This window comes from Myxine glutinosa, chromosome 1 (assembly GCF_964187855.1).
Source record: "Myxine glutinosa chromosome 1, kmMyxGlut1.1, whole genome shotgun sequence".
NCBI lineage: Eukaryota > Metazoa > Chordata > Myxini > Myxiniformes > Myxinidae > Myxine > Myxine glutinosa.
The window spans coordinates 219,696,205-219,718,477 of NC_136261.1; the positions used below are offsets into that span (position 1 = coordinate 219,696,205).

At 39.5% G+C, this 22,273-nt stretch overlaps 1 protein-coding gene across 1 annotated transcript in view; it reads right to left on the bottom strand.

The window, feature by feature from the left end:
• The window catches only part of LOC137413893 (phospholipase D1), a 246,702-nt gene that overhangs the window by 142,206 nt on the left and 82,223 nt on the right, over positions 1–22,273 (bottom strand). Inside the window, exons 2-4 of the mRNA XM_078784018.1 lie at positions 21,827–22,019; positions 19,358–19,491; positions 9,293–9,438 (exon numbers count right to left, since the gene is read on the bottom strand). Of these exons, the coding sequence (XP_078640144.1) occupies positions 9,293–9,438; positions 19,358–19,491; positions 21,827–21,980 (434 nt within the window). The 5' untranslated portion in view covers positions 21,981–22,019. The remainder of the gene's footprint in view (positions 1–9,292; positions 9,439–19,357; positions 19,492–21,826; positions 22,020–22,273) is intronic.

The window sequence follows — 22,273 nt, forward strand, 5'->3', positions numbered from 1 at the left end:
CTTTTGTTCATATGTGTGTTGCACCGTCCACCAAACGGTGATGACTCCATTTACATGTCGCTGTCTGACAACATGGACCAACTTCTATCCACTCATCCCAACTCTCTCTTCCTCATATGTGGTGACTGCAGCTGTCATCAGCCAGCTGGCTGGGTGTGGGTACATCTTGCACCAGCCACGGCACTGTCGGGGAAATTGAAAGCAAAATAATTATTTTATGGTGTTTTCTGAGAAGGAGAGAGAGTCGGTGAATTATCGCCAGCATCCTGACCAAATTTTTTTGTTTCTCCCCGAATCAAGACATAAATCGTGCGCCGTCATGCTTGCTACAAAACCACAGAATGGTAAATCATTTTGGTGTAGTTTTAATAAAGGTACAGTAATATTTCTTCATAAATAAATGGATCTAGTTATATACAGTCACGTGAAAAAGTAAGTACACCCCATGTAAAGTTTTGACTTTTTCAACATATTTCAACAAACAGCTATTTGATATTAATTTCAACAATATTGATAGATAAAGGTGATATAATAAGAAACATTTACATTTTGTAGTCCATTGTATAATTTAAATAAACATAAATGCAAATTTCGCATGTGGAAAAAGTAAGTACACCCTTGGCTCGAATCGGTGGTATTGCCCCGTTTGGCAGAAACAACCTCAAGTAGGCGTTTCTTATAACTGTCTACCAGTCTCTGACATCGACTGGGAGAAATTTTTGCCCACTCCTCCATGCAGAATTCTTTCAGCTGTGCGATGTTTGAGGGGTTTGTACCCTGCCCATATGTAGTCGTAATTGTCATGGTTCTCTTTTTGAGGCAATGTTTTTATGGCCGGATGCCCTTCCTGACGCCAACCCTTTTAGTCGCCTCTTACGACACGCAGGGATATGGTGTACCTATTCTAAACCGGGGTACACACCGGGTATCCGGTACACACACCGGATGAAATGGTAGTGGTTTATGTGTTCTCTGACCGAATTGATTCATAATTTAATTTTTTTATGATTATTATTTATTTATTTTCATTATTAATCATTTATTTATTTTCTTTCTCATTTGGCCAATATCTCAGGCACCTTTTGGGCTCGGAAGCTAATATTTGGACATGAGTGACCAAGTGATGTAGCTATCAAGGATATTTTTTATTTATTGATTAATCCATTAATCAATTATCGATTAATTATTTAATTATTCGATTAATTACTAAAATTGTACACCGTCCTATGCCATCTCCAGGCATTGCAAATCGTCATTTCTGGGCACCGAAGGGGGCTCCACAGTGACGCACGCTGAAAGGGAGTACTCAGTTTTCACTCTGGTTGTTTGTTTTCTTGCTTTCTTGTTTGTTTGTCCGGGCGATATCTCAGCCATCCTTTCAGCTAGGAAGCTGAAATTTCGGCACAATAGTGAGCAAGTCCTTTTTCAAAAACAGTATTTTTTGTTTTTTGATTAAACAATTAATTGAGGAGTTATTTAATTATTAGCGATTAATTAAGTACTTATTTAATTAATTGAATTTCCTTTCTCTTCTGACCATTAACTCAGGCACCTTTTGAGTTCGGAAGCTGATATTTGGACATGCCAATGACCAGGTGATTTGGCTGCAAAGGCTATTTTTGATTTATCAATTAATCAATTAATCGATTAATTATTCGATTAATGACTAATTTTTTCATTTTTTTTAAAGTTACAGATTCTGATGAAATGGTGGTGGTTCATGTGTTATTTGACCGAATTGATTCATAATTTAATTTTTTAATGATTATTATTTATTTATTTTCATTATTAATCATTTATTTATTTTCTTTCTCATTTGGCCAATATCTCAGGAACCTTTTGAGATCGGAAGCTAATATTTGGACATGAGTGACCAAGTGATGTGGCTATCAAGGATATTTTTGTATTATTGATTAATCAATTAATCGATTAATTATTTAATTATTCGATTAATTACTAAAAAAATTAATAAATTCTGTTACAGATTCTGATGAAATGGTGGTGGTTCACGTGTTATTTGACCGAATTGATTAATAATTACATTTTTTAATGATTTTTATTTATTTATTTTCATTATTAATCATTTATTTATTTTCTTTCTCATTTGGCCAATATCTCAGGCACCTTTTGAGCTGGGAAGCTAATATTTGGACATGACAGTGACCAAGTGATGTGGCCATCAAATATATTTTTGATTTATTGATTAATCATTTAATCGATTAATTATTTATTGATTAATTGATTAATTATTTATTGATTAATCAATTAATTATTTAATTTTTTATTAATGACTTATTTAAATAAATTTCTAAAAGATACATCTTCGGATGAAGCACTAGTGGTTTAGTTATGCTATTAGCCAATTGATTAAGAAAATATTTTGTGATAATCTTTTATTGATTTTAATTATACAATTAATCAATCAATTCGTGTACACCTCTCCCTCCCAATGCAGCCTCTATGAGCTGCACTGCGGTATTGCCGGGCGCCAGAGGCGCCCCAGCAATGCCGCGCTGTAGGATATTTAATTATTTGGCATGGGGGTGGTGTACTTTGAATGTATCTGTACTTGTTTTCTTTCTTGTTGTACACCGCACCTTTCCTATGCCATCTCCAGGCATTGCAAATCGTCATTGCTGGGTATCGAAGGGGGCTCGGCAGTGACGCACGCTGAAAGGGAGTACTTAGTTTTCACTCTGGTTGTTTGTTTTCTTGTTTGTTTGTTTTCTTTCTTTCTTGTTTGTTTGTTTGTCCGGGCGATATCTCAGCCATCCTTTGAGCGAAGAAGCTGAAATTTCGGCACAATAGTGAGCAAACCCTTTGTCAAAAACGTTATTTTTTGTTTTTTGATTAATGCGCATTATTTATGCGCATCGTAAGAGGCGACCAAGGGTTGGTGCCAGGAAGGGAATCCGGCCATGAAAACATTGCCTCAAACAGGGAACCATGATTGTCATGGGACCCGCAAGGCTAACCCCCGCTCTAGCGGGGAAAATGGCCTTAAAACGATCATTCATTCATTGTCATTCATTCATTCATTCAATTCAGTACTTATTTAATTAATCAAATGTCCTTTCTCTTCTGACCATTAACTCAGGCACCTTTTGAGTTAGGAAGCTGATATTTGGACATGCCAATGACCAGGTGATTTGGCTGCAAAGGCTATTTTTGATTTATTAATTAATCAATTAATTAATTAATCGATTAATTATTTAATTATTCGATTAATGACTAAATTTTTTTTCTTTTTAGTTACAGATTCTGATGAAATGGTGGTGGTTTATGTGTCCTATGACCGAATTGATTAATAATTTAATTTTTTAATGATTATTATTTATTTATTTTCATTATTAATCATTTATTTATTTTCCTTCTCATTTGGCCAATATCTCAGGCACCTTTTGAGCTGGGAAGCTAATATTTGGACATGAGTGACCAAGTGATGTGGCTATCAAGGATATTTTTGATTTATTGATTAATCAATTAATCAATTAATCGATTAATTATTTAATTATTCGATTAATTACAAAAAAAAAAAAAAAATCAGTTACAGATTCTGATGAAATAATAATAATAATAATTCATTTATTATTTTGTTTGGTGGTGGTGGTGGTGTGATGTTCTATGGTGTGATGTGGTGGTGGTGGTGGTGGTGATGGTGGTGGTTTATGTGTTCTGTGACCGAATTGATTAATAATTTAATTTTTTAATGATTATTATTTATTTATTTTCATTATTAATCATTTATTTATTTTCTTTCTCATTTGGCCAATATCTTAGGCACCTTTTGAGCTTGGAAGCTAATATTTGGACATGACAGTGACCAAGTGATGTGGCTATCAAGGATATTTTGGATTTATTGATTAATCATTTAATCGATTAATTATTTATTGATTAATTGATTAATTATTTATTGATTAATCAATTAATTATTTAATTTTTTATTAATGACTTATTTAATTACATTTCTAAAAGATACATCTTTGGATGAAGCACTAGTGGTTTAGTTATGCTATTAGCCAATTGATTAAGAAAATATTTTGTGACAACCTTTCATTGATTTTAATTATATAATTAATCAATCAATTAGTGTACACCTCTCCCTCCCAATGCAGCCTCTATGAGCTGCACTGCGGTATTGCCGCGCTGTAGGATATTTAATTATTTGGCATGGGGGCGGTGTACTTTGAATGTATCTGTACTTGTTCTTTCTTGTTTTTCTTGTTTGTCCAGGCAATATCTCAGCCATCCTTTGAGCTAGGAAGCTGAAATTTCGGCACAATAGTGAGCAAGTACTTTTCAAAAACGGTATTTTTTGTTTTTTGATTAATCAATTAATTGATGAGTTATTTAATTATTAGCGATTAATTAAGTACTGATTTATCTCCCTTCTCGTCTGGGCATTATCTCAGGCACCTTTTGAGTTAGGAAGGTGATATTTGGACATGACGATGACCAAGTGATTTGGCTATAAAGGATATTTTGATTTATTGATTAATCAATTAATCGATCAATTATTTAGTTATTTGATTGAAGACAATGATTTTTCTTTATTACAGATTCGGATGAAACAGTGGTGGTTTAGGTATTTTATTAGCCAATTGATTAATCATTTAATTATTTTACCATTATTATTTATTTGTTTATTTTCATTATTAATCACTTATTTATTTTCTTTCTCATCTGGGCAATTTCTCAGGCACCATTTGAGTTAGGAAGCTGATATTTGGTTAGGAAGCTGATATTTGGACATGACAATGACCAAGTGATTTGGCTATAAAGGATATTTTGATTTATTGATTAATCAATGAATCGATCAATTAATTAGTTATTCGATTAAAGACTTAATGAATCATTTTTTCTTAAATTACAGATTCGGATGAAACAGTAGTGGTTTATGTATTTTAGTAGCCAATTGATTAATCATTTAATTATTTTTCCATTATTGTTTATTTATTTATTTTCATTATTAATCATTTATTTATTTTCTTTCTCATCTGGGAATATCTCAGGCACCTTTTGAGCCGGGTAGCTAATATTTGGGCATGACAGTGACCAGGTGATGTGGCTAGAAAGTATATTTTTGATTTATTGATTAATCAATTAATCAATTTATTATTTATTGATTTATCAATTAATTTTTTAATTTTTGGTTGAATGATTTATTTTATTTTCATAAAGTTACAGCTTCAGAAGAAACACTGGTTGTTGAGGTATGCTATTAGCCAATTGATTAAGAAATTATTTTACGATTGCTATTGATTGATTTTAATTACACAATTAATCAATCAATTATTGCACACCTCTCTTTCCCAATACAGTCTCTATGTGCTGCACGGCGGTATCACCGGGCGCTGAAGGTGCCCCGGCAATACCGCGCTAGAGGATATTTAGTTATTTGGCATGGGGGCGGTGTACTTTGAATGTATCTGTTCTTGTTTCTTTATTTCTCACTTACTGTCCAACAATTACAATCACACACCATTTCTGAGCCGATTCTCTTCAAATTGACGGTGGGGGCGCCTTGGTCCAATACATGTAAACTACGTTTTTACGAATTAAGGGCCCGTTCGGATTTTAAGAGATCAAAGGTGAAACACTAAGAATCACGCATTTTTGTCTTGCCATTCCCTTGTAACTGAATTGATTGAGATGAGATTTGGCACAAAGGTGCTGTTAAGCAACCTCTTTATGGATGCTGTTGCAAAATTTCATACAAGTCGTATTTGGAATTTTACCAGGGTTAAAGGTCAACATTTTGTTGCAGAACTAAGGTTTTTGGCCTGCAAAGCAAACAGGACATGGCACAAACATACCTTGCCACAACCCCTCCATCATTCATGACATTTCCCCCTGACCAATACGTTACACATGCCATGCAGACGACTGACCAATCGGCGTTCGACATCCCCGGCTCGTCAGTGATGACATCATTTGCGGAAGTCTTCGTTTACCAACTCCCACCCCATTTCCTTTCTCTTTTGCTCCAACAAAGGGTAAGTAAGGCCCAAAATGTCACATTCTCTTTTCTTCACGACGGATTAATTATATCATTGACTCTAACCAGACCCATGAACTTTCCTTTCTCCGTTAATGCTACCGTATCCAATGCTCTTATTTGCACGCTAATCCAATGCTACTGCATTTCCTCATCTCTTCTTTTTATTTTCTCTCATTTATTTGTGTGTCCAAATGTGGGTTCCACTGCCCCACTGTCAGTTTGTTGCCTCTTTACCCTCTGTCCCCTCACCCTTCCATTTTCCCTCATTATTATACATATAAAAAGTTTTTATTGGATGTCTCCACAACAGTGGTTTTGGAGGCAGCTTCAGCTGATTGTGATGAAAATCCCTTGAACATGCTCTTTTTGGCTCTCAGTCCTCCCATTAGGCCCATTTTCTCTTTTAAATTATTCATTAACGCAGGTGTCCCCCGGGCTCTGTGTTGGGGCCTTCTTCGTTTCTGTTTTACACAAATGACCCTCCCGACGGCATTTCATATTTATGCTGACGACTCAACCTTATATACACTACTTATCCTGGCTCTCTGCCAGCATCACTCCAAATTGAGAGGTTGAGAATGACAATAACTGGGAAAAAACTGGTTCATCAGCATCATTCAAAAGAAGACCCACCTACTATCCATGTCCAGGTCAAGATTCTCCTCTTTCCATAACCTGGTTATGGGCCAAACAGCATTACAAGAACTTAATGGCATTGTCTTCTTGGTGTGAACATCACTTCTTACCTTGGTTGGGAGAAGTACATTTCTGGCATTGCCAAAAGAGCCTCGCATTGACTAGGTTGCTTGTATTGGGCTCGCCAATACTTCCTTCCCAAGGCCTTGCTCCAACTGTACAAGACCACCATATGTCAAGTCATGGAATACTGTAATCGCATCTGGGTGTGCTCCGCCCCATCTTCAGTCCCGTCTTGACAGAATTCAACAACAAGCTGTTAACCTCGTAGGCCATGATCTGGCATCATCTCTGGAACCTCTCTCGGTTCGATGCACTGTGGCCTCTCTGTGTCTCTTCTTCAGGAACTACAATAGAAGATGCTCCAAGGGCCTATCACTACTTGTCCCTCCTTACATACTTACAAGTGCTATACATGCTCGGCAGCCTCTGCACACACCCACACTGTCTGTGTCTCTAAGATCAACACAGTTTGATATTCCTCCCGTTTTTCCCCACGCACTGCCAAAGTCTGGAATTCCCTTCCTACATCCTGTTTCCCAGCAACATGCAACCTTTCCCAGTAATTCTCCTTCCCACAATATATTTGTATTCCCCACCTTTGAGTAGCCTTAAGGCCTTGTGAGACGGGCGAACTCCCCATAAAAAATTCCACCCCAATTCAATGTTATTTCTTCCCTTCCATTGAAATGATTGTCCTATACTGGCCAAGATCATTTTAATTAGTCATTTATTGTTCCATCATTTCGTGACTGTTTTTATATGCCAAAAGCAGGTTTATGTATATTCAAAGTAGTGTTGCTCATTTGCTTCCATGTTGGAATACGGCCCTCTATCAAACCATTTAGAAGCTTAAGAGAGCAGGTATACACTCGACCTGATCAGCCGTTCAAGCTTGGCTTATTAAGATCACCTCTGCCCACTGAGCACTGCAACCTGCCACCTGCAGGTGCATAACGATATTTTAAAAACATGTGAAAACGAGCTTCAATTTTTGGTCATGTGCACTTAAGCGACCACCAGATCATTTTCTCTGGATCCATGCCATATGTCATACAAGTTTATTCTTTCCAATTAATCTGAAATAAATGATCAAAGCAAAGCTAATTGATCATTAGGTATTCGCAATTAGCACACAAGCCGCTCCTCAACTTGGACAATAGGATTATCCAACCAGGTGATTGAGATAATGGCCTTTTCTTTAGGTCTCAATTATATTACTTGGTATGACTTGCATCATACAAGAGAGGAATGCAAAGCAAAAATATAATAAATAAGTGAAATGATGGTTAGATAAAAATAATAACAATAAAATTAAACGAGAACTGCCACTTTATAAATGCTGGCAGTGATGACCGGTTTACTCCGCCTTCCCGCTTTCATACAACCCCCCTTCGATACAACCCCGATACACACCCACACCCACACACGCACATCCGCCCCCCACCCCCCAACTCACACACACGCATATCCACATACACACACACACACACACACACACACACACACACACACACACACATCAGCACATACACACACACACACACACACACACACACACACACACACATCCCCACATACACACACACACATCCCCACATACACACACGCACACACACACACACACACACACACACACACACACACACACATATATATCCACACACACACACACACACACACATATATATCCACACACACACACATCCCCACATACACACACACACACACACACACACACACACACACACACACACACACACACACACACACACACACACACCCCATATACAAAACACACCTGCACATCCCCATACACACACACACACACACACACACACACACCATTAATATACACACCTCCACCACCTCCCCCCCCCCCCCCACACACACACACATCCCCACATACACACACACACATCCCCCCCCCCCCCCCCACACACACACCATTAATATACACACCTCCACCACCTCCCCCCCCCCCCCCCACACACACACACATCCCCACATACACACACACACATCCCCCCCCCCCCCCACACACACACACACACACACACACACATCCCCACATACAAAAACACATCCCCACATCCCCCTCCCCCCCCCCCCCCACACACACACACACACACACACACACACACACACACACACACACACACACACACACACACACACACACACACCCCCACATACATCCCCACATACACACACACATCCCCACATACACACACATCCCCACATACATCCCCACATACACACACACATCCCCACATACACACATACATCCCCACATACACACACACATCCCCACATACACACACACATACACACACACACACACACGCATCCCCCCGACATACACCCCCCCCCACACACACACACACACACACACCCTCCCCCCTCCCTCCCCCCACACCCCCCCCCCCCACACCAAAAAAAACACAATAGCAGAATAAAAATACATTTTAAAAAAATGAAAGTGAAATGAAAAAAAAAAACATCGATGGAAAATCAATTTGTGAAAAAGATGGCAACAGAGAAAACAATGTATTTAGAAAAGAAACCTAAAACAAAGCAAACCCTCTCCCTCACCTTCGAGCAGGTCTTTGAAGATGAAGCAAGGCTCGATAACGCTGGAGCTCCTGGTGAAGCTGCTGGAAATGTTTATAGCGACGCTTGATGGACCACTCAAACGGGCCATGACTAATTTGCACAGTGTATCGGCACGTCTTCTCTGTCTGTAAACATTAGCAGCACATTTTACTTTCCAATAGTGCTCACCAGAGCATAACATCTCAATTGATGCATAAAGTTGCCCGATATCAAGTTCTGAAAGGGAATTGTAGTTTCCAAAATGAAGATTTACGTTTATATTTCATACAAATGTGTCAATTGCTATCAATATAATTATCGTTTATGCCTTCAAATGCTAAGTCTCCACCATAATCTCCTCTTATGTAAATAGCCCCACCCTATATACAGTACACAATTGAACTTGGCATCACAAAGTTAATTACATAATGTGCTGGCAAAGCATCCTCCACAATTATTGAAGCTGAAACACAGCTGCAAAGCTATGGGTTCAGATTGGGACACCAACTGGCCTGGTTGGCCTGGTTGGCCTGCACAAGGGGTTAAAGGGATAAACATTGCACACCCAAACGGAGATTTTATATCTCATCATTGATACATCAAAGGAAATGTCAACATGTTGGTCATTTGAGTCGATGTATTGTCCAAAAACTCAAACACACTAATCCTCACAGCCTTACGAGGTGATGTAATAGGTGTCTGATCAAATCTTAGGGATGCCTCTAAAAATGTCATGTCGTGTACACAATTTAAAGAAGTCACAAAACTTGCTCATGACATTTTTCTGGAATACAATTTTTTTTATAAGGTTGGAGTTTGAGACATATTCATTCAGGCATTTATTTATCAAATATATAAAGTTTGGGTACAACAGGTGAATATTCAAAGCAGTTACAAAATCAGAAGTCACAAAGACATTCTTAATTTTTGCTTCTTTCTCTTCTTTTTCAATTTGGTGATTAATCCAATTCTTACAATGGCTGACAAATAATTTATGGTTTTAAAGCAAACTTCCAAAGAAATGACAAAGAAATCAAAAACAACCTGGCAGTGCATTAACTTCTCTCCAAATAAATCTATGCCTGAGTCCAACATTCATCTAGCTCAGGCAAAATCCATTAAACCAATTAACTTTTGTATTCATTCAAAAAGACCGATCTTTGAGAAAAAGATGCCCTGAACAAACTAATCTTTTGGACGAAGTTAGCTTTATCGTTTCATCGCCAGGCACCGCCATTTTGTATGAATCTCGGTTAGGCTGCCGAGTGTGCTGCAAATTTGATTGGTCGAGACAGTGCACAATTTTGGCTCAAGTGCTGCAAAAATGAAGATTTTTGGAAGTGCAAACGAGGCGATTTGTGTTCTGCTGTGTTCAAATATATGTCAATTGAAATAAAATAAAAATAAAAAAATCTGTAGAAAAAACAAAACATTGAATCGGAAGCTTACCGCCATTGATGCGTGCAGCCTATTTTACACCACCTAATTTAACATGTTGCATTAGTTATTCATGCCTGTTGTTTGTGTCCTTTATGACATCCCTAAAACAGCAAGTTTTCTGTTTGTAATGAGTTTCAATTTAGTTTGACTGCCAAACGGACTGAAGCAATAATGCGTATGCACACTCGGGACGAGATTCTGAATACAACAACAAACAACAGGCATTTTAACGCCATTTTCCCTGCTAGAGCAGGGGTTAGCCTTGCGGTCCCCATGACAATCTTCTCCATCTTGCCCTATTTTCTGCATCTCCCCTTGTTAACCCCCTTGCCGCATTTCCTCTTCCACCATCTTTAGCCAAGTCTTTCTCGGTCGTCCCCATCCTCTACTTCCTTCTACATTCATTTCCATCACTCTTCTCAACCAGTCATTTTCATCCTTCCTCAACACATGACCAAACCATCTCAGCCTGTTCCTCTTCACAGCATCAATCACAGGCTCTATTCCCATCAGCTTTCGCAATTCATCATTTGTCTTCCTCTCTCTCAACGATACTCCGCATATCCACCGAACCATTCGCATTTCCACCCTTTCCAGCCTTCGTTGCTGCTCTACGTTCATTACCCATGTCTCGCTCCCATAAATCATAACACTTCTCACACATGCAGCATACACCTTTCCCTTCAGCTTCAACGACACTCCCCTCCTCATCAGCACGCCACTCAGTTCCCGAAACTTCTTCCATGCACATCTCACTCTGGCAACCGTTGCCGAGTCTGATCCACCTTCTCCATTCAGCACGTTTTTCAATTTCAATTTATTTCAAAAATTCAATTTCAAATTTCAATTTCAATTCTGAATAATTTTACAAATTCACAGCCAAAGTACTGTAATGATAAACTGCAGGTTAATGTTCCAATTCATGTTCTATAATGTTCAAAATATAAAATTCGATTGGAATTAAGTCGTTCCTCAATCATAGAAATTGACTGATAGGCAGACAGAGTGAACCAATTACTTACCTGTCAACTCTCACGCATTTGGCGTTAGACTTGGCGGACTTTTTAAACTCAGGTCACGCTCTCACCCGCAAATAATGAAATCTCACGTTTGAATTTTTTTTTTTTCCAAGAGAGGACATGTGTACCCCAGAAATGGTGTCATTCATGAAGAAGCTGTATGGAAAGTTTGTTAGGATTGAGACAATAACAAATGGGTTGCAGTTGTGACAGATGAGGACTTCACACCAGACGGCAATAAACTGGAATATAGTTTATTATCAACAGGTCAAACTAGAAGCGAAAAACTTGCCAAACTTGACGAAGAGGAGACCATATCTCCACAGCAGTGGAACACCTTATTCAAAGGTGTGAGAAAGTTCGACACCAGCACTGCCACAGAAGCAATTAAGAAGCTTCCATGGAATGATGATCACGACATGCTGAAACATGCAAGGTTTGTCAGTTTTGTGACAAGAGAGTCATCTATATTTGAGGATGTCCTATTTTTGTGAAGAGACATTCCCACTTCCTACCCTACCAGTCTACCCATCATGTGGATCTACTTACTACAGGAGCAGTTCATGGAATACCAGCTCTTGGATGAGCAGATATAGTCCTCACGAGGTATGGACTGATGTAGTCATTAAGCTGAATGATGGTGATGTTACACACAGGATGGACAAGATTTGGGGACATCTTGCAACTTGCTAGCTTACTGGTGGCAAACCAAGATTTGCAGAACTTGAGCAGGTGGCAAAACTGGTTGTTGATATCCACCAATCGAATGCTGAGGAAGAAAGTGTTCAGCATGGCCAGAAAAAAACAAAACCAACTTCAGAAAATGTCTGTCCTTGGATGGTTACCTTACCTCATTTCTGACCATAAAAATGAGGCCCTTACCTCATTTCTGACCATAAATATGAGGCCCTTACCTCATTTCTGACCATAAAAATGAGGCCCTTACCTCATTTCTGACGATAAAAATGAGGCCCTTAGCTCATTTCTGACCATAAAAATGAGGCCCTTACCTAATTTCTGACCATGAAAATGAGGCCCTTACCTCATTTCTGACCATAAAAATGAGGTCCTTAAATGAAGCCCTTACCTCATTTCTGACCATAAAAATGAGGCCCTTAGCTCATTTCTGACCATAAAAATGAGGCCCTTACCTGATTTCTGACCATAAAAATGAGGCCCTTACCTCATTTCTGACCATGAAAATGAGGCCCTTACCTCATTTCTGACCATAAAAATGAGATCCTTAAATGAGGCCCTCACCTCATTTCTGACCATAAAAATGAGGTCCTTAAAATGAGGCCCTTACCTCATTTCTGACCATAAAAATGAGGCCCATACCTCATTTCTGACCATAAAAATGAGGTCCTTAAATGAGGCCCTTACCTCATTTCTGACCATAAAATGAGGCCCTTACCTCATTTCTGACCATAAAAATGAGGCCCTTACCGCATTTCTGACCATAAAAATGGCTACCCCAGAGTCGGTGATTCCTTGTTACAAGTGGGAATCCTCCCAGGAAATGTTGACCAAAGCAAAGACCTCCTCAAAGGAATACAACAAACTCCACAATAAGTGACTGATTCTCTTTTAGTGATATAATTCAGAATCATGACTGAAAAACGGAATTTTGTTGAACATGACCATTGTAAATGTGGATTCTTGTCATTTTGGTGAAATTGTTTTATGATTTTAGACTGGAAACACTTAATTTCACTGTAAAAACATGTCTGGAAGTACATATCTGAATATATGTTTGGAATACTGAGTGAGCATTATTAGTTTGAGGAGTTCAGTCGAATTGTGAAACAAAAATTCTTCCTTCTGCTTTGACACTAATAAGATTTATAGCCACCAGAGTTCTCCACCAGGGCCTGCGCCCCCACCCCCAACCAGGGTTTCACTCGGCACCTGACCGGGGCCTGCGGTTACAAACCCGGTTATGCGATTTCGGGTTGACAGCTCGGCATCGGTTGACATCCCTGGTGTTGGGCTAGCGGCTAGGGTGCTGGCTTAGGATCCTAGGATCCTGGGTTCAAATCCCGGTCGATCGCTGAATTAACGCCAGGGGGGTTGACTCAGCCTGTCATCCTTCCGAGGTCGGCTAATTGAGTACCAGTTCACTGGTAATTCCCTGTTTGTCGTTGAAGGCGGCAAAAAGGGTTGGCGTCAGGAAGGGCATCCGGCCGTAAAACATTGCTTCAAAAAGGGGACCAAAAAAACAACAACTACCACGGTCCCCGAAAAGGCCAACCCCTGCTTTGCGGGGAAAAATGGCCTCTAAACGGTGGGTTTTATTTATTTATTTATTTATTTATACTGAGTGAGCATTATTAGTTTGAGGAGTTCAGTCGAATTGTGAAACAAAAATTATTCCTTCTGCTTTGACACTAATAAGATTTATAGCCACCAGAGTTCTCCACCAGGGCCTGCGCCCCCACCCCCAACCAGGGTTTCACTCGGCACCTGACCGGGGCCTGCGGTTACAAACCCGGTTATGCGATTTCGGGTTGACAGCTCGGCAATTGCTTAGCCCCGCTTTGCGCTACACGCATGGGTAATGAGAAATTATGCATTGCTAAGCGCCCGAGAAGCAGCAAGATCCTGTAATATCTTCCACCGCACTGTTCTGTGAAATGGCATTCATAATTTCCATGTGTAGGAGCAATTAATAAATATCCAAACATCAAGGACACTCAGGCTATAATTATATCCCATTGTGTTTCAGTGATAAGTAGATAACTGATGTCTAAGAGTGGGTTCCTTTATAGTACCTCACCCACCTTCTGCCATAAAAGCCACTTGACACTTTGTCATGGTATGGAGATAAGCCTCCCAAACAACTCTCCTGGCAGAGCTGGGTTGGATTTGTGTCAAAATAACAAAAAGCTAAAAGTGTTTCCTGCTGTTAGGCAGAAAGAGAATATTAAGGACATTGTGAAAGGTATTAGATTATTTTCTTCAAACAGTATTACATTCACAAACCACAAAATGGCACAACATCGGTGCATTGTCAGCAACTGCACCACCTCCTTGATCCAAGAGTACAGATGTAGTCTACGTCACACAAAGCCTTATTACCTGGATCAGACTTCCACATGTGGTTACTAAATCCTTGTACCTACTCTCAACAATAATTACTGACACTGGTTGTATCCTGAACAATTAACCAATTCATTTGCTGATATAGTGCAGGGATCGAAAAATCTAAAACCCCAAGCAAAGCAATAAGTAATTTGCTACCTTTGATGCATTTTGCATTCGTGGTTCTTCTCACATTTGTGATTAGCGAATACCATACAATCATGAGCAGCCAAAAGGAGGGGCAGGTGAGTCTTGTACTAAATAATTACTTCTGCCACCGAAGGTGGATGGAGGTTATATTTTCACCCCTGTCTGTCTGTCTGTCTGTCTGTTTGTTACTTGGCAAAAAAAAGTAAAAAATTTTTTGCAAGTATGTTGCTCACTCCGGTTTGTGTGTTTGTTTGTGTGTTTGTCTGTCTGCTCACTTATCCTTGCCTACAGGTCACAATTTGAAACCGATCTTCACGAAACTTCACCAAATGTTAGAGTTCGTGGTCCGACAAAATCCTATATATTTTTGAGGTCAAAAGGTCAAAAGGGCAACATAGGCCAAAGGTCAACCACTTTTTTAAAATTTCTAAAATCCTCAATTTTCATCCGATTGACTTGAAATTTGAATAGGATTTTCATATCAGCCAACTGAATTCAACCACCAACTATTTCCGAGATCAGTATAGGCCAAAAGGTCAACATAGGCCAAAGATCAACCTCTCTTTTTTCAAATTTCTAAAATCCTCAATTTTCATCCGATTGACTTGAAATTTGAATAGGATTTTCATATCAGCTAACTGAATTCAACCACCAACTATTTCCGAGATCAGTATAGGCCAAAAGGTCAACATAGGCCAAAGGTCAACCTCTCTTTTTTCAAATTTCTAAAATCCTCAATTTTCATCCGATTGACTTGAAATTTGAATAGGATTTTCATATCAGCTAACTGAATTCAACCACCAACTATTTCCAAGATCAGTATAGGCCAAAAGGTCAACATAGGCCAAAGGTCAACCTCTCTTTTTTCAAATTTCTAAAATCCTCAATTTTCATCCGATTGACTTGAAATTTGAAAAGGATCGTCATATCAGCTAACTGAATTCAACCACCAACTATTTTTGAGATCAACGTCGGCCATAAGGTCAACATAGGCCAAAGATCAACCACTTATTTCAAATTTCTAAAATCCTCAATTTTCATCCGATTGACTTGAAATTCGAATAGGATTTTCATATCAGCGAACTGAATTCAACCACCAACTATTTCCGAGATCAGTATAGGCCAAAAGGTCAACATAGGCCAAAGGTCAACCTCTCTTTTTTCAAATTTCTAAAATCTTCAATTTTCATCCGATTGACTTGAAATTTGAAAAAGGATTTTCATATCAGATTAGTGAAACCAACCACCAACTATTTCCAAGATCAGTATAGGCCAAAAGGTCAACATAGGCCAAAGGTCAACCTCTCTTTTTTCAAATTTCTAAAATCCTCAATTTTCATCCGATTGACTTGAAATTTGAAAAGGATCGTCATATCAGCTAACTGAATTCAACCACCAACTATTTTTGAGATCAACGTCGGCCATAAGGTCAACATAGGCCAAAGATCAACCACTTATTTCAAATTTCTAAAATCCTCAATTTTCATCCGATTGACTTGAAATTCGAATAGGATTTTCACATCAGCTAACTGAATTCAAACACCAACTATTTTTAAGATCAGCATAAGCCAAAAAGTTAACATAGGCCAAAGGTAAACAACAATTTCGAATTTCTAAAATCCTCAATTTTCAACCGATTCACTTGAAATTTGAATAGGATTTTCATATCAGCTAACTGAAATCAACCACCAACTATTTTTTTGATCAACATAAGTCATCAGGTCAATATAGGCCAAAGGTCAACCAATTTTTTCAAATTTCTAAAATCTTCAATTTTCATCCGATTGACTTGAAATTTGAAAAAGGATTTTCATATCAGATTAGTGAAACCAACCACCAACTATTTTTGAGGTCAACATAGGCCAAAAGGTCAACATAGACCAAATTTCTAAAATTGTCAATCTTCATCCGATTAACCTAAACTTTGAAGACGATTTGCACATCAGGTCACTGAATTCAATCACTAAATATTTTTTAGGTCAAAAGGATGCTCTATATTGCTCTACCCAGTGCCATTCTACTTTGTTTTGTTTTGCCAAGTGTCACTCCAAGAGTGGTTTTTCATCTGTTTGTCTGTGAGCAGGATACCTTAAAAAGTTAAATGGATTCCGCAAAAACTTGGTTGACAGGTTGAGTGTGACGAGGACGAATCGATTCGATTTTGGTGACGATCCGGATCCGGCTCCGAGAATTCTTTAAGTGAGTCTTCACCATTGAGAGAAATCCCGGTGTTGGCTTAACAGTTAAGGTGGCTGCATTAAGATCTTAAGGTCTTGAGCCCCTGTTGTGCCGTTGAAATAACACCAGGTGGGTTGACTCAGCCTGTCATCCTTCTGAGGTCGGCAAAATGAGTACCAGCTGATTGGTAACAGGGGCACTGCATCAACAGCACAGTCGCACTTCCAGACAATGATGCAGCCAGTAGCCACAGGCTGCCTATGAAACAGCAACAACCATTGAGAGATGGGGCCAAAAACGATATATAGCACGATATCTCAAAGGGTTGTGCACGGATTTGGATGAAACTTGGTGGACAGGTTGGGTGTGTGACGAGGAATAATTGATTCGATTTTGGTGAAGATCCGCATTCGGATACAAGATTTTAAAAAAATGTTTTAAATGATTCTTTACCATTGAGAGATGGGGCCAAAAACGATATATAGCATGATATTTCAAAAAAGTTGTGGACAGATTATGACAACATTTGGTGGATGGGTTGGGTGAGTTGGTTGAGGTCCGAATCCAGATCTGGCCTATCAGTGGGACACAAAACGTAAACTGTTCAGCCAGGTGGAGGTATGTGCTCTATATCAAGTGTCGTTCTAGTTTCTCAATCTGTTTCTTAAACATTATCAAAGTGTGCGCAAGTCCTGGTAGTGATTCCTTGAGGAACGTTTGAAGTAGAAAATGCAGTCAAGCCCAAGACATTGCTGACACTGAGTACACAATATTCACCAGCCAGGTATTATTAAAGTGTAATGAATACTCAGTCAATATGAAAATAACTGAATATGTGGAGTTATTTAGTATGATTAAGGCTGATTGCAAGCTCTTTACCAACAGGTGTGTGCCCATCAAAAATAAAATACAGTACTTTAATCAGAATATACTTCTTCTTCCTGGTTCGTTTGCAGAACAAGGCTATGGGGTAGCATCATTGACTGAGGGTGTGGCTGTGTCATGATGCAATGTGGCCTCTGCTGGTTAGGGCTGGAATTTGTAATTTGTTCGTGGTGCCAGCGATAGCTCGCCGACTCTTCACGAAGGATCTTTAACATCCACCAACGGCACGCACACTGATGAATCACCCTGCCTGTGAAACACTGGGATGACAGTTTATAACTGGGTCGAGATTCAAACCCAGGCTTAACAGCTTAGACGCCATGCTGCCAGCATCAAAAGGTACTGCAAATGTATATCATTCTTAACTTATTGACAGTGGTGACTTCAACTAGAAAAATATATTGTATGTTAGGCAATGAAAGTAGGACTTTGGGCAATTAAAATTATGAAGTTTTTAACAATGATACATAATACCTAATGCAGTTTCGCAAAGTGAGACTGAAAACGTTGACTGAAACCACATGCCATGGCATTGCCATTACCAAATTATTGGACAACATCTAACAGGCCAAAAATTATTAGCGTTCTGAAGATACATAAAACAATGCCTGCAGAAAACCCTCCTAGGACTTCAAGCAGGTGGTGGACCAACAGCTCATGGTGTCCCCAATCCCTTAACCATTGTCCTCTCTGCCCCGAATAACCCAACCAAACTTAACGCAAACCTATTAACTGCAGGTTACTGCAACGCTTCACCTTTAGAGGTCTCCTCTTTTCCTGTTCATCAATTCCCTTGCTTATTGTGTCCAAGTGGCCCCACCACTCCCCTGTCAGTTTGTTGCCTTCTTACCCTCTGTTATTTTGCGACTCCACGAACCTCAATGTTATATATAATTTTTTTTTTTTTACAAGGCTCTGGGTTGGCTTAGGAGTGAGGGGTAGGTAGGTTTAGGGTTGGAAGAGGTATAACCCCTAATGCATTCCACCTTGATTGCAGGTCTAAGGAAAGAATGGCTCAGATTGTGTGCTATAATCTAGTGATTTCGGGTTCAAATCCCAGCCACACTGTGAAGACAATGGCAACCCCGTCGGAATCAATGGCTGGGAAATGGTGCAAAATGTGATCCAGGTGAAATGCCTCAAGCCAAAATTAATTTGGCAACAAAATTTTTTTTAAAAGCATGCATTTTTACACACACACACACACACACACACACACACACACACACACACACACACACACACACACACACACACACACACACACACACGCACACACACACACACACACACTTCCTTGTGCCTTTCTCACCCTTCTAGAAGACCCAAAACGTTCAACATCGGTGACCTCCACAGAAAAGCCAGTGCCTGAGATGAAGCAATTGCTGGCCTCGTGCTTGTTTGGTATTAGATCATAAATTCGTGTGAATGGAATTTCTGTAGAACCTTAAGAAGAGAAGCACAATATATGTTAGAACAAATTAATTAAAACTAAGGATTTCTTTCAGGGGAAATGAAATGAGGAGAACTATAAAGAAGTACAGTGCCTTCATAAAGCTTTCACACACATTGACTTTTTTTTACATTTTCTTGTGTTACAGCCTGAATTTAAAATGGATTAAATTTGAGAGTGTTTTTGTCACTGGATATACACATAATAACCCCATAATGTCTAAGTTAAATTTCTTTTTTTTGAATTTTTCACAAATTCATTTAAAATGAAATACAGAAGTATCTAATTTACACAAGTATTCAACCACCTGAGTCAATACTTCGGTGAAGCATCTTTAACAGTGATTACAGCTTCGTGTATTCTTGGGCATGTCTGTATCACCTTTGCACATCTGGATTTGGGGAGTTTCTCCCATTCTTTCTCGCAGATTTGATCAAGCTCTGTCAAGTTGGATGGGGAGCATTTGGATGAGTAAGCAGGTTGGATGGGGTTGGATGGTTGGCAAGATGGATGGGGCTGGGCCACTCAAGGACTTTCACGTTCTTGTTCTGAAGCCATTCCATTGTTGCTTTGGCTGTATGCTTGGGGTCATTGTCTGCTGGAACGTAAATCTTTGCCGCAGTCTAAGGTCTTTTGCACTCTGAAGCAGGTTCGCCTCAAGGATTTGCCTGTATTTGGCTCAATTCCTTGTTCCCTCTATCCTTACATGTCTCCCAATCCCTGCGCTGAAAAGCATCCCCATAGCATAATGCTGCCACCACGAAACTGCACAGTAGCGATAGTGTTACACTAGCCGAAACCCGCGGAACATCCACGGAAGGGAGGATGTGGTGTATGGATAGAGTGTACCATTATGGATGGCATAGGGGATTTGCTTGTCCGAGTAAGAGTTAGGAAGAAAGATGAGAATGAAGAGTGCATATATGAACAACGATCGCCGACACCGGCACAAATTGCATGCTCTGGATTGTCCACTCAGTGGACGGCTTGCTTTCGCCTTCGCCTGTCCAATCAGCGGACGGCTTGCTTCGTCTTCGCCCAGCAGACGCCAATACGATGGCGTTGTAAGATGGCGTCGTATCGGCAGTTAATCGGATGCTTTTGGGCCCCAATGTCGGCTAATTCAGATTTTTCGAGTATGGTTGTACGTGATAAACAAAGAGCGCGGTTCGTAGATCGTAAATACATTAGTGCCGTGGGCATCGGGTCACTGGGTGCGGCGTAAAAGGGATAACAAAGTCGAGTCCTTACGCTATTATTATATAGATAGGTGATGAGCTGTGGTCAGTTTCCACCAGATTTAGTGCTTTGTAATCAGGCCAAATAGTTAAATTTTAATCTCATCAGACGACAAAATATTTTGCCTCATGATCTGAATCTTTCACCTGTCTTTTTGCAAAATCCGGTGTGCTGTCATGTGCCTTTTTCTCAGGAGAGACTTCCGTCTGGCCACTCTCACATAAAACCTAGATTTGTGAAGGGCTTCAGAAACTGTTGTCCTTCCGGCAGGTTCTCCCATCTCAACTAAGAAGCTCTGTAACTCTGTCAGTGGTCATTGGGTTATCGGTCACCTCGTTAACCAAGGTCCTTCTTGCCCGGTTGCTCAGCTTGGTCAGACGGCCAGCTCTCGGAAGAGTCTGGGTAGTTACGTATTCTTTCCATTTCCTAATAATGGAGCTCACTGTGCTCTTCGAACTTTCAACACTCTATAAATTGTTTTATACCCTTCCCAAAATCTAAGCATTCTCACAATTCTATCTCGGAGTTCTATGGACAGTTCCTTGGACTCCATGGTAGAGTTTCTGCTCTGACATGCACTATTGCACTATGAACTGTGGGACCTCATGAATATAGAAAAGCGTGTTTCTTTCTAAATCATGTCCAATCAATTGAAATGGCCACAGGTGGACTCCAATCAGGTTGTTGAGACATCTCAAGGATGATCAAAATAAATTAGATGCACCTGAGCTCAATTTGGAGTGTCATAGCAAGAAGTTGAATACCTATTGACTCAAGACATTTCAGCTTTTCATATTTAATTATTTTGTAAAAATTTCTAAAAAATATAATTCCACTTTGACATTATGGGGTATTATGTGCAGATCAATGACTAAAAATGTCAATTAAATCCATTTTAAATTCAGGCTGTAACAGAACAAAATGTGAAAACAGTCAAGGGTGTGAATACTTTGTGAAGGCACTGCATCTCTCTGTATTTCTAATAAAATGAATCAGATGTTAAAAGCAAAGTGGGTTCAAAGTTGTAGACGAGGCTGGGACATTTGTTATAATTGCTAAAGCCATTTGCACAATTGATGGCCGACTCACCATCAGACGGCTTGTCTGTCTCGGTGCACTCTTCAAGTTCATTCAGATCGGAATCGGGGAATATCAACCTCTGATTGTGATCCAAAGCATTACTCGCTTCATCACTTGGCACAGCACGACGTAATGACGATGACGGTGTGCCCGAGTCAGACATGTTGGCACACAATGTGCCTGGCTACAAAATGCTCTATACCTGAAAGCACAGAACATATTCAGTATTCAGTAGGGAAACAATTACGAGGGGAATAACAGAGCAAAACTACAAGTTCACACATGATTTAATATTTTGGCATCACTGGTATTAGTTTGACCATCCAACTGTAAGAACCAAGAACTAGTTTCATAAACAGAGAATATATTCCACTTTTCTATGTAGGTAATATTCTATGGCCCTGAATAGTTCTCTCGAACAAGCCCTTGGCACGGAGACAGCCGATCGGTCTCACA